The sequence below is a fragment of the Dendrobium catenatum genome, unplaced genomic scaffold, assembly GCF_001605985.2.
Source record: "Dendrobium catenatum unplaced genomic scaffold, ASM160598v2 fragScaff_scaffold_104, whole genome shotgun sequence".
Classification (NCBI taxonomy): Eukaryota; Viridiplantae; Streptophyta; class Magnoliopsida; order Asparagales; family Orchidaceae; genus Dendrobium; species Dendrobium catenatum.
In genome coordinates this window covers 389,445-401,808 of record NW_021318566.1, presented here as the reverse complement: position 1 = coordinate 401,808, position 12,364 = coordinate 389,445, and the positions used below count along the sequence as shown (strand labels likewise).

General features: G+C 33.8%; 2 protein-coding genes across 3 annotated transcripts; one reads left to right on the top strand and one right to left on the bottom strand.

Moving 5' to 3' along the window:
* Positions 1-1,817: 1,817 nt before the first annotated feature.
* Positions 1,818-2,681, bottom strand: LOC110104397. The gene has a single exon (XM_020833480.2). It carries the CDS (start codon positions 2,542-2,544, stop codon positions 2,008-2,010), a length of 537 nt encoding a protein of 178 aa, XP_020689139.1. The 5' UTR covers positions 2,545-2,681; the 3' UTR covers positions 1,818-2,007.
* Positions 2,682-8,778: 6,097 nt separating this feature from the next.
* LOC110104427 (dnaJ-like protein MG200) lies at positions 8,779-10,517 on the top strand. Of its 2 annotated transcripts, none has more exons than XM_020833532.2 (4): positions 8,779-8,948; positions 9,043-9,094; positions 9,243-9,310; positions 9,554-10,517. In XM_020833532.2, exons 1-4 carry the CDS (start codon positions 8,805-8,807, stop codon positions 10,082-10,084), a joined length of 795 nt encoding a protein of 264 aa, XP_020689191.1. In that variant the 5' UTR covers positions 8,779-8,804; the 3' UTR covers positions 10,085-10,517. The 2 variants fall into 2 exon arrangements, with proteins under 2 accessions (XP_020689191.1, XP_028552900.1); XM_028697067.1 differs by having other exon boundaries at positions 9,040-9,094.
* Positions 10,518-12,364: the final 1,847 nt, after the last annotated feature.

Here is a 12,364-nt window from a genome sequence, read left to right as displayed (position 1 = left end):
TTTGTTCTTACTAATCTCACAGCACTTGTTGATAGCGGTGCTGATATACTTTGACAAAATCACACAGAAACTTACTTCTGCTAGTGGAAGGCTTCATTTGGGACAGATTTCTTACTGCTTCTTAAAACAACTTTTTAGTATTAAAATTTTAATTTTTGAACAAAAAAACTGTTTTAAGAAGTAGTAAGAAAGCCATCCCAAACAAAATTGAAATCAAATAGATTATAATCTTAGCAAAGCTGCTATTTGTCATGATATGTAATGTATTGCCACTCCTTTCCTTTTAGTAAAGAAACTATCCCAACATGTTACTTTGAGAACTCATTTCTTATTTGAAATCATGCCTATTACCACTAATAATATCCCATTATTTCAGATCACTTCACTCATCTGATTAAGTTTGAATTTATCTCTGATCCTAAAGAGAGAATTTTAAACGAGATTCAGAGAATCAATCAAAAGAAATTATGTATCAATTTCTTACAAATAGAAATTAATATGAAAGAAAGTGAGACTCCTCTCCAATCTCCTCAAATGTTAGAACAGATTGTTAAACTTAATCAAGAAATCGTTTCTAAAATCTGTGATGATAATCCTATCAGTTTTTGGAACTGTAAAGTTCATTGTGTAACTTTACCATACATTGAGAGATTTGATGAAAATCAAATTCCTACAAAGGTCAGACCTTCACAAATGAACAAAGTGTATTCAACTCTTTGTCAAAAGAAAATTCAAAATCTTTTGAATAAATATATTATTAGAAGATCTAGCTCACCTTGGGGCTGTACAACTTTTTATGTCATGAATGCAACTGAAGTGTTAGGATTAGTTGTTGGAGTTCAATATTCTTCATCAACTTCTCCACCTTCATTGTCTTCTATCCTTGCACGTTTGTAAATACAAATAGAATGCTTGATAGAAATTAGGATTACTATGCTAGATGATACTTCAATATATAAAAAATCCCCACTTTAATAAATTGATTGATGCTTGTTTTAGGTAGGCTCAAACTCTAGCTCAAGCAAATTTTTTAGGTTGGTCTTAGGTTGGGGGTTGGATCTAGCTATCCTCATATCATTGGCTCTGTATAAAAAATTTATTGGGAAGTAAAACCACGCAACGAAACAAACAAGAAAAGAAAATAGTGGAAATAAACATCACAATTTAGCATGGAAAAACCCAAAATAAAATAAATAAATAAAGATGCAGTTATAAAACACTAAGAGATGCAACCCTTCGAGTTAAGCATGAAAAACAGGGAAGAAAAATACCCAGCCTGATTCAGAGTGTCGATGAAGAAAGATCGATCTATTGCCTAAAGTTACTCGAGAAACTCAACCAATTAGTCAAAAGATTTAAGCTAACGAGTTGTTTGATCAGTAATATTATTGGGGTAAGGCATTCCATTTTCTTAAATTTCCATTTTATTGGTATTCGGTTTGACATAAATAAAATACAAAGTAAAAATTTTGAGGGATTAGAAATCCCCAAAATCTCTATTTTCCCTAAATTTGAAAATCACCCAAATCATACGTTTTCAAAATCTCGCATTACGCCCGTTCATGATTCCCCTTCGTTGCCACCCAATATCACCGCATATGCTTATCGCATTCGTATTTCAATGCACTTGAAATAAATCATAACAAATGCAAACAAATTTTTAATGCATTTCATTTGCATTCAATAAACAACTCCTACATTTTTAAAAATGCATGCCTTCTATTTGCTTTGCATGTTTCAAATGCATGTATTCTAAAAAGCCCCTTCATGCAGAGCGGCTCTGTATTAAGGAACCTCCAAAAAAAATTGAACAGCGCTAACTGTAAACAAATGTACCTTTGCTCGCCTGATCTTTTAAATACTATCCAATAGAGAAGAGCATAAGGAAATAACAAACGAAAAGAAGAAGAGAACATGTAAGATTATGAACATAAAATTTAGACAGGATTAGATTGAGAAAAGACAAAGGGATCACCAATCGGGACCGAATTGGAGGACCCAGGTTCATCAGATAGGCAAGACCAATCTGATCGACACATCTTTCCCCCTTTCCGCTAGGAGCCGGCTCATCTTTTTAAAAGCGAAATGAGCACAATTCGAGAGCGCAATCCAGCAAAGCACCTCATAAACCACATCGAAGGCAGGATCCGCCGACGAAGAAAGCCACGGGCGCCGATCCGGTTCTTCCCACTCCGATCCCCCCGGCCGCCAAGAACCCCATCCCTTTCCACTCCCGCTTCCACCGCCGAAGGGACCGTCGTCACCGTCGCCACCATCAAAGAAGCCGTCCTCGCCACCGTCTTCGGTGGCGCTGCGGCGGCGGATGCGTCGCATCCGGCGGACAAGGGTGCGGGGAACAGCGGCGGGAGGTCGGAAGGGGTCTGATCGGACGGCAGCACGCGGAAGAGCGGAAGAGTCGACGGGGAGTATCGCTGATGCAGACAACGCAAGAACGGAGAGCGTCGCGGGGATGCGGGAGTGGTCGCGCGTGATGTGCCTAGAGAAGTCGACGCCGTCGCCGAAGATCACCGCCGAATATTCCATTTCGCTGCGGCAAGATGCGGTGGAGTCTCTCTCTCTCTCTCTCCCTCCTCCCACACAACCCCGCACCCGGAGAGAAGACTTGAAGAGAAGCCGACACGGAAGCTCGAACCTGAACAGCAAGGCAGATCTCTGAAATTTAAGAGGTTGCGGATGTTAGCAGCGTACATCGTCTTAATTTATTTATTATAGAATTTAAAATTATCAAAATTATTTTTAGATTAATATAATATAAAAAACTAATATATATCTTTTATTTCAAAATAAATATTGATGCATAAATTATTCAATTTTATGGTTATTATTCATGATAAATATGCATTTCCTTAATAATTTTTAGATAATTATTTAACATTACTTAAATAAATTTAATTTTTAATTTGATAAATTAACGATTTTATTGTATTCGATATTGTAGCAAATTTAATGAGATTTTATATAAAATTTACAAACTCAAATACACACATATATAAGGTGTCACATCCTCGAAATCTAATTAGAAAAATTATTTTTAATTTTAATTTATCTCATCAATAATCAACATTTATAGCCAATTAAAACATCCAATTACAATAAGCAAAACATATACAATGTCATTTTATCTCATATATATAATTATATCATGTCATGCTAATAGGAATAATTATCATAAATGTCAGTGCAACTATATCATGTGTTATAACGGTCAAATCATATTATTATGAATTCAAGTATGTCATGCATTGTATGTGAGATATTTTGGAGTATATTGCCATATTAGAATTATCATCACACATAGCAATACTATTATTATGTAAAATAATCATGTGTATAATAATGATATGCAAAACCAGACATTTAAAATTATCATGTATCATCGTAAGGTATATTCATGTGCATCGTGTCATATCATATCGTATTAAGTGAGTCATCGTATATTAACACCACAGTATCATATACATGTAAGGCATGGCTTTTAGCTAATCCTATCAAATTCCTTGTATATAATCATATCTCGTACAATATCATATCAATATAGCATATTAGTATAAACAATTAGGTGGCAACATATACATGAGTCTTACTCCAAACATAATCACATCATATCCCCTTATACCTCCAATTATAACCTATGAATATTTAAAGAAAAATATATATGTCCACTCTCTGATGTAGAGTATCATATCATATCTATGTCAACATGAATCATAGTAGTTAACATTTCTTACATACACATAGTTTATAACATATATAAAAAATAATATCATATACGCATTTCTACTATATCTTCTAATTCTAACAAATAATTCATAACAAGTATGTATGTTATAATAATTGAACTATTTAAAATGAGCATGTCATAATAAATGAAATATTCTAAATATGCATGTCCATCAATTTATTCAAATCAATTGTAGTAATCATTTACCATTTTCTTTATATAGATTTCTTATTCAAATTGGGGAATATGCCTCAAAATGCAAAATTATCCAATAAAAACGTGCTAGTGAAAACTTGTTAGAAATTGATATATCATGACTTTTGCTATTTCTGACTAAATTAAATCTTGGAAACCTTATAGACGTCAAAATCATCAAAAATGGGAGCAGGGTTACTGTATTCACTCTCGAGACGAATAATTTTCGTAATAAATCCAATGGACTAAATCAGCCCAAAGATCTCCGAACTAGCTTTTTCTCTCATCCTTCTATTCTTCCCTCACGGCCAAAATGAAGAAAATGAAATGTTTGATTCTTATAAATGGGACAATTGATTTAGATTTTCTTAAAAAGTTGTGATCTAGCTCCATAGTGTCACCTTTCTCAACACTGCAAAACTCTCCATTAAAATTCCAGAATATCAAAACAGATAGCTTAGCGCCTCATGCAGCACCATCCTCAACATCACTACGCCACCTCCCATAGCCCACAACCATAGAGGGCAACATCTCCTTTACAACGTCACAGCACCCCCTAGGGCAACTTTCAACTTGACATATTTCATTCCAATTTCAATCATTAAGTCCAATTTTAAGCCAAATTAATCTACAAACTTATCAAATTATATTCAGGTCATCAGGTAATCAAATCAGTATAAAAGCATTTATTACATAAGGCTTGGACCCTAAGACCTTTTATCAAAAGCATGCGCTCTAAACCAATAGACTAAAGTGGGTTACATCTCAATGCAATAAGTTATAATAAAATTTTTAAAGTGCTACGTATATCATGCATATTGCAATTAATAGCTAAATTTACTATCTTAAAATTAATAAAATACATTATGTTTCAATAGTAATAGTATGAAAAAATATTATATTTCATTTATATGCTACTTCAAAGAATTTTAGTATTAGGATTTCCTTGATTGAAAACTTATTTTTATGATAAAAAGAGAAAATAAATCATCCTAAGGATAGAATAGACAAAAGGATCATCATCATGTGAAAAGAAACCAAAGAGATGGTATGAACATCATAAACAATATAAATTTCTCATCATATATTTTTTTTAAAATTAGTGCAAACATAATATGGCTTGAGTTATCATATTTTTATCATTTTCCGCATAACATCCAAATTATGAATGAAGGTCATCTTACCATCTTAGATGAGCATCTTAAATGATCTTCATATCAATGTCACTAATAATATCTTATTTACAATTACTCAAAAGATAAATATATAATAACTTGTATTTTAATCTAGATAAATAATTTTTTATGGAGTCAATATATTGAAATGAACTTCTTACTTTTTTAGTGTGATTATTGAAATACATGTTCTTGAAATATTATTTTTGTTACTGTATAGATTTATTATTACTACATGGATTTATTATTATTGTATTATTCTACTGCTCCTATCACTAGATTGTTATTATTATCGATTTAGATACTAATATTATTTGATATTACTAATTCACTATATTGATACTAAGCATGTGATATATTGAGCACGCAATATATAATATTTGGATAGTATGAGTACATTTTATATAATTTTACTACATTGATTTGATTTCAACAATCTTTATTGTTGTTCTAATTCACGTCTCGTTGTAAGAAACCTTTACCCTATTTCTGATTTCAAAAATTTTATTTTTTTGATCAAATTTATATTTCTGTTACAAAAAAATGAAAATAATTTTGTATTATTAATAAAACTTTCACCACTTAACTTTTTATATGTTATAGAGATTGAGATTATTAATTTTTTGAGTATTTATTTGAGATTTTTCATCATGTGATTCTAAAAATAGAACGATTTGTGCCTACTTAAAATTTTATTTTAATGTCTAAAAGTGTTGATTTAGTTCAACAAAAGTTTCATAATATTATTTTATGTAATAATTGATTATTTGGTTAAATTCTAAAAATATGAATTTTTCCTCAGTGTGATTTTTATTATCTACTGTTATGATATTTTTATATTTTTAGAATTAAGCTCAATTATGCTTTATTTACTACAATACATTGAAAATAAATATGGATATGTGTTTGAGATTACTGTTATAGTACTGTGATAATAATATATGTAAAAGACAAGTAAGAACTGGTTGATCTGTTGGTTGGAGGCTGATTAACATCTACATGATTATGAGCTGACGGGCTTTCCTTTAAATATTATGATTTAGTGTTATCCTTTATTGATTCACGTGATATACTAATTGGGAGTTATAAGAAAATAATTGTTGTGCCGACGAACAAAGAGTGATGAGTCTATTAATTGAGTCAACGGTTTACTCATACTTATACAATACTGAAAAATACTGTACTAACAAGAACTACTTCTTACTTTTTTAGTGTGATTATTAAAAAGCATGTTCTTGAAATATTATTTTTGTTAATGTATAGATTTATTATTACTACATGGATTTATTATTATTGTATTATTCTAATGCTCTTGCCACTAGATTTTTATTATTATCGATTTAAATACTAATATTATTTGATATTACTAATTCACTATATTGATACTAATAATGTGATATATTGAGCACATAATATATAATATTTGGATAGTATGGGTACATTCTTATATAGTTTTACTACATTGATTTGATTTCAACAATCTATACTGTTGTTATGATTCAATGTTTTATCCAATTTATGTACTAATTGGTATTACGAATATGACGATTACTTTATAGATTTGACACTAGTACTAGTTTACTTTTTTATTGACTTTTGTTCCGTAGTTTTTTATTGTTTATAGATTATACTACTTGTGCATGTGAATTTTATTGTTTATGCATTGATTCAATGATCATATGAATAATATTATGATTTGATTATTGACATGCATATTGCTTCATTACCATGCTTTGAATTCAGTTGTAGGTTTTGATGATCTGCTAGGCTTTTTAACTCATTATATGTGGTTAAATAATTTCAAGTCGAAGCAGGAAATCAAGAATGTGATGTTGGTTAGGATTCTTTCATGTTTATATTCTTTTTGTTTTAGCTATTATTTTGTACTCATGGCTAAAGAGTTATGATATGACTATGTAGATCCTGAGTAATGTACATGACTCGTTAAAAAATAATTTATAGAATCTATTTTTATTATTTATTATTAATAAATGATATTAGATAACTCTGATTGTTCTGGGACATCACAAGACATCACAAAATATCCTTGTGTTGGCCTTAAACATATAAATAACAGCCCTCCAAATTTTGAAATTGATCAAACTATCATGAATGTCATCGCTCGCAAGACTATCAAAACAAAGTTCCTAGTAAAGTCAGCAACCATCCCCTTTGTATTCCACTTTTTTGACTAGCAAGCCCTTGCATTACTTAGTTGTGATCGAACAAGCTATTGAACTACAAGATTGATCAACAATCATGCCCTTTGTATTCCACTTTTTTGACCGCCAAGCTCTTTCATTACTCAGCTGTGCTCAAGCAAAAGATATAGAAGAATTCAACTTGGTTTCCAATCCGACACAATAATTTGGTCAGCAAATGAGAAACCTAGAAACTGAAAATGGGGAAAAGCTCATGGGAAAAAGCGAGGCCCGGGAAAAAGAAATATAGCCGTATGGGCACCGGTGATCACAGGTCAATCCGAGGATATCACCGGAAGATTATACAGATCCAACTAGGGGGTGTCAATTTTTGGAACTTTTATTTGGTCCAGTGCAAGGACCTAGAGGAAGATTCGGTTTTGCCTCAAAAAGTGCAAATATCGAGTTTTTTGAAAAATTACCGAGTTTTTTCAAAAAACTCGGTATTTGCACTTTTTGACCTATTTTTGCCTAAAATCGAATCTTCCTTTACATCCAGTGAAAGGACCTAATAATTGCTCCAATTTTTTACACCACTTGGTCCGGACCCGGAAAAATCCGGGTTCGGGTCAACCCGTTTGTCAAACGGGTTGGGTTCGGGTTAGTAATTCTAACCCATTTGTAAAATCGGGTATGGTTTGAGTTGACCCGAAAACTCGAAACTAACCCGCCTTGACCGTTTGCAACATCCCGCATGAAGTGAAACCTGTCTCGTCGCGTCAATTCCCAGGCACGTCGTCACGTCACTGCGTCAACGCATCTTGTCTTTGCGTATGGTCGCGTCAGGCACTCAGGCGTCACGAGTGGTTCGAGCGATCGAGTCTTCCAGAAAGCAGGACGCATCAGTGACTACCTGAATGGTCACCACTCACCGCTTTTTTCCGCGACTCCCGCCAACACACATGCCGCAAGCGCTGCTACTACCGCCGTCCCGATTCCGCCTGCAGATGTGCGCTTGATTTTTAGCTCGCGGGTCGGGTCGGGTCGGATCAACCCGGTAACCTGTACGGGTCGGGTCCGGGTTGACAAACCTAACCCGTTTGCAAAACCGGGTTGAGTTAGTGTCAAACAGTTTACGGCCGGGTCAAGTCGGATTCGACCGTTGACCCGAATTGACACCCCCATATCCAACCAGTTCACAAGCGTTAGAAGTTCCAACTTCGAAAGAGCTGTAGCGGGAACACCTCACGTGGAATCCACGTGCTTAACCTTAACGGTAAAATCCATTTATCTCCACCTTCACTCGCTCAAAACTCCATTTTCAAAATCTGCACCGCAAACGCCGCGCCTTCCCCCTTTGAAATCCGCGAAAACCTAAACCGTTCCATCTTCTCCACCCTAATCTAAGGTCTACTATATTTTTTATTTAATGAGACTTTTTGATAAACCAAAAATTATTTTAAATTTGGGAGGAAAAAACTCACTAAGAGCAGTTCCCAATTTTATCATTATTATAAGTATCTTGAACTGGGATTCTGAGATACAGAGAAAATGGGGAGAAGAGAGATGGAAGAGGAGCAGAAAGCAGAGCTTGTGAAGGAGATCTGCTTCATCTCTTCGGCGTTTGCTTCTTGTGAACATCTCAGCTCCAATGCCAGGAACAGAGCATTCGTTGATTGGTACCTTATTCTAAAAGTAAAGCTTGATTTCTTTTTCGTTTTGAATTACTTCAGTTCTCTGTGAATTCTCTCCATTCCTCTCCTTGAATTATGATTTTTCTTTGAAGAAGGTTGATGAGGATTCTGATTTCGATGTGATTCGGCGGAGTTACAGACAACTTGGTGTGTGCTAGATTTATCCACACTGCAACTTTTTTCTTTTTTCTGTTATTTCTTTACTCATTTATGATTTCTAATTGCTTCTGTTTTTGGAAGAAAAAATGTTGTGATAGCAATAATAATCTGTGTTCTTAATGGAAATCCTATGTAGCATTGCAGTTACATCCAGATAAGAACAAGCACCCAAAGGCAGAGGTGGCATTCAAGCTTATCTCAGAGGTGAGCTTCTCTCTTTAGCCTCCTTTTTTATTTCTCTTCTTTCTTCTTGCGAGAGGGAGTTATATGCCAATCTAAACAAAACTGTTTAAAATTATAGTATTGTACGCAAAAAATACTTTTGCTTGCAACTTATAATGAAAATCATGAAACCATTTCTTCCTTGTTGCATCATAGTAGAATCAATAGAAGCTGTAGACTTTACCCAGCGAAAGTTTCAGTTTGATTTCATTTCCCTTTACTCAGGCATATTACTGTCTCTCTGACAAAGCTCGAAGAAAATGCTTTAATGGCGAGAGGAGCAGCAACTTCTGCAAGGATTGCTATCTAAGCTGGAAATCTGATCACCATGAGATTACCAGTAACACCAAAGTTAGCATCAGTAAAAACTATAAGAATAACGATGATGATGCCAACAACAATAACAAGCCAAAGCCTAGAAGACAACAATCTTCAAGGCAAAACCATATTCTGAGGAGATTGAAGCAGGTTCAGAACAGATTCAGAGAAGAATGTCATGTTATTGAGTCTTACCTGAAATCCACCATGATTACCACTGGAAGAGAGTCACCCATATTTGATCCTTATGATCCTAGTAGATTTCCCAATTATCCTTATCGACGGCAAACCATGGAGGCGACGGCAATGGCCACCGGGTATTGCTTCTTTCAGCCTAGTGCAGATTGGGGACAAGTTCCTTGTGAATCACCAGTTTATCAGATAAGATCTGATTGCTGGACAAGAAGAACATCAAAGCCCCAGTCTTCTAAAGTCTGACTGCTTCATTGCAGTTCATTTTCATGAATTTTTTCAGTAAGTTTATACATTTGCTATCTAATTAGAAAGATTGAATTATACAATCATATTATTATTGTATTATAGAGAAGTTGTCCTATCAAATCAGCTATGGCCTGCTATTGATTTTGGTCAACCTAATCCTAACTACTATGAATCTTTCAAATTTTTGTTTGAAATTTTCAATAGGATATTAATGGACATATGCACAATTTTTCTAATGTGATCTCATCATTGGTAGAGTAAGGATATTAAGGTCAAACCCCAACTCCAACAAAACTAAGCCTGGTTTTCCTTTTAGTTTGACAATGGATTTACCTAATGAATCACAATTCTTTACCCACCGTTGCTTAGCTTGGTAGTGGACGAATACGGTTGAGAACCCCCTAACCCTTGCTCGATTCCCCTCGAGCGGCAGCGCCTCTCAAGTGGGGTCCAATCAAGTGCGGGCCATGAGGTTTCTGGGGTGGATGCCTCTTCTAGGTCAGTTGAGGATTAGTCATGCTGTCAAGCGCCATTTCGGAGGTGGAAGCAGGTGAATTCCCCGTTCCAAAAAGAAACACAATTCTTTCATGTATAAATATGTCAAAATATTTGGCACCTAACCTAACCTAATCCATACATATTGGGAAAAGATTTAGATTATAGTTTGACTTAATTTAAATTAGTACATGCCTTTTTTATTATTAAATGGCATGAAATCATATGATTATGAGATGTAAATGATAAAAAATTATAAATATATTTATTTTAAACTTATGACTAAATATTTAGACATGTGCTAAGAATAATTATCATTGAAAGAATGAATATAATAATTTTATAAAGATATTTATCGTCAATTTTATGATAACATAGCAAAATATTAAAATGAAAATCGCTCTTTTTGAAATATTTCGTACCAAGTGTCTTAACTTTATACACTACGTGGTGACTTATTATACAATTGTGAGGCCGACTTAAACTAAGCAGGAGTATATGAAAGTCTTGAGTTCTCTTTAGCCTTTAATATATATTGGCATTTGGCTCAGTCCATGCTAGATCTGGCATAATTCTAGCACACTAGAGAAGCCAAATGAGTAAAATTTGAGCGCTCGCCCCGCCTGCCTGCCCGCCCGAAAAATGTAATTCAAAAGCATAGAAAAGGACCGTAAAATTGAGAAAAAAAAAACCTGCTGAGCCTACCTGGTCCAGATTTTTTTTTTTTTTTTTTTTTTTTGCAGTAATTTAGGTTTCATTTGAGGTGGCTTTCTCATTGCTTCTTAAAATAAATTTTTAATACAAAATTAAAATTTTTATACTAAAAAACTGTTTTAAGAAGCATAAAAAAAAAAAGTCATCCTCAACTAAAGCCTCAGTCCCCATCCATCTATTTTAACGTCAAGAAAAAAATATCAATCATACCCTTTATCTGCAATCAAGGAGAAATTTTCATGCATGAGAAATGCCAGAAGCTTTTCAGAATAAAGATGGAAACATCATGATAAAGTTCCTGCTGAAGAACAGCATAACAAACAATTAAACGGAGATAACTATCAGATGCTCTTAACATAATGTCTATCAAAATGAAACTTCATAATGCTCCCATATAGTTTCAATATTGCATGATATAAATGATTTTATTTAACAAATTTTCTATTAAATTTATCATCCAATTTCTATACATTTATTTATTTATTGAATCTCTCATATTTTTTAAAACAAATATTTAAAAAAAAATACTTAAAATGGCATAAAAATAGATGTACTCATAAATTTTCAATCAAAACCTGGCCGGTTTTTTCCTGGCTTAAAAAGGGATCTTTTTCTTTTTGTTTTTAATTAATTGGCACCTGTATTATACGAACTTTTATTACATCCGGTGCAAGGACGTAGAGGAACGTCCGGTCGGAGCCAAATTTTCGCCAAAAAACTCAGTATTTTCTTGGTACAACTAGGTATTATTTGATAATAATGAGGATACCGTTCTTTGAAGACTAATACCGAGTTATACCAACCTGTACCGAGAATTACAGAGTTGTACCGAGTTTTTCTGGGAAAAACTCGGTACAACTTTTGTATAACTCGGTATTGCTCAAGATAGCTCGAAATAACTCGGTATTGGGTCTTCACATGATGTTATTCCTCGTTATTATTTGATATTGCTCGATGTTTACTCGGTACAACTTCGTATTTGGCGGGAATTTACCTCCGACCGGACATTCCTCTACGTCCGGTCGGAGGACGTAATAATTGTTCGTATTATACAGCAGCAGCAGACAG

Excerpts from the sequence above, each read along its gene's own strand:
- LOC110104397 (XM_020833480.2), bottom strand. The coding sequence starts at position 2,544 with ATGGAATATTCGGCGGTGATCTTCGGCGACGGCGTCGACTTCTCTAGG.
- LOC110104427 (XM_028697067.1), top strand. The coding sequence starts at position 8,805 with ATGGGGAGAAGAGAGATGGAAGAGGAGCAGAAAGCAGAGCTTGTGAAG. Across the intron at positions 8,949-9,039 it reads ATTGGTACCTTATTCTAAAA|AAGGTTGATGAGGATTCTGA; the intron begins GTAAAGCTTGAT and ends TTTTCTTTGAAG. Across the intron at positions 9,095-9,242 it reads GCGGAGTTACAGACAACTTG|CATTGCAGTTACATCCAGAT; the intron begins GTGTGTGCTAGA and ends AATCCTATGTAG.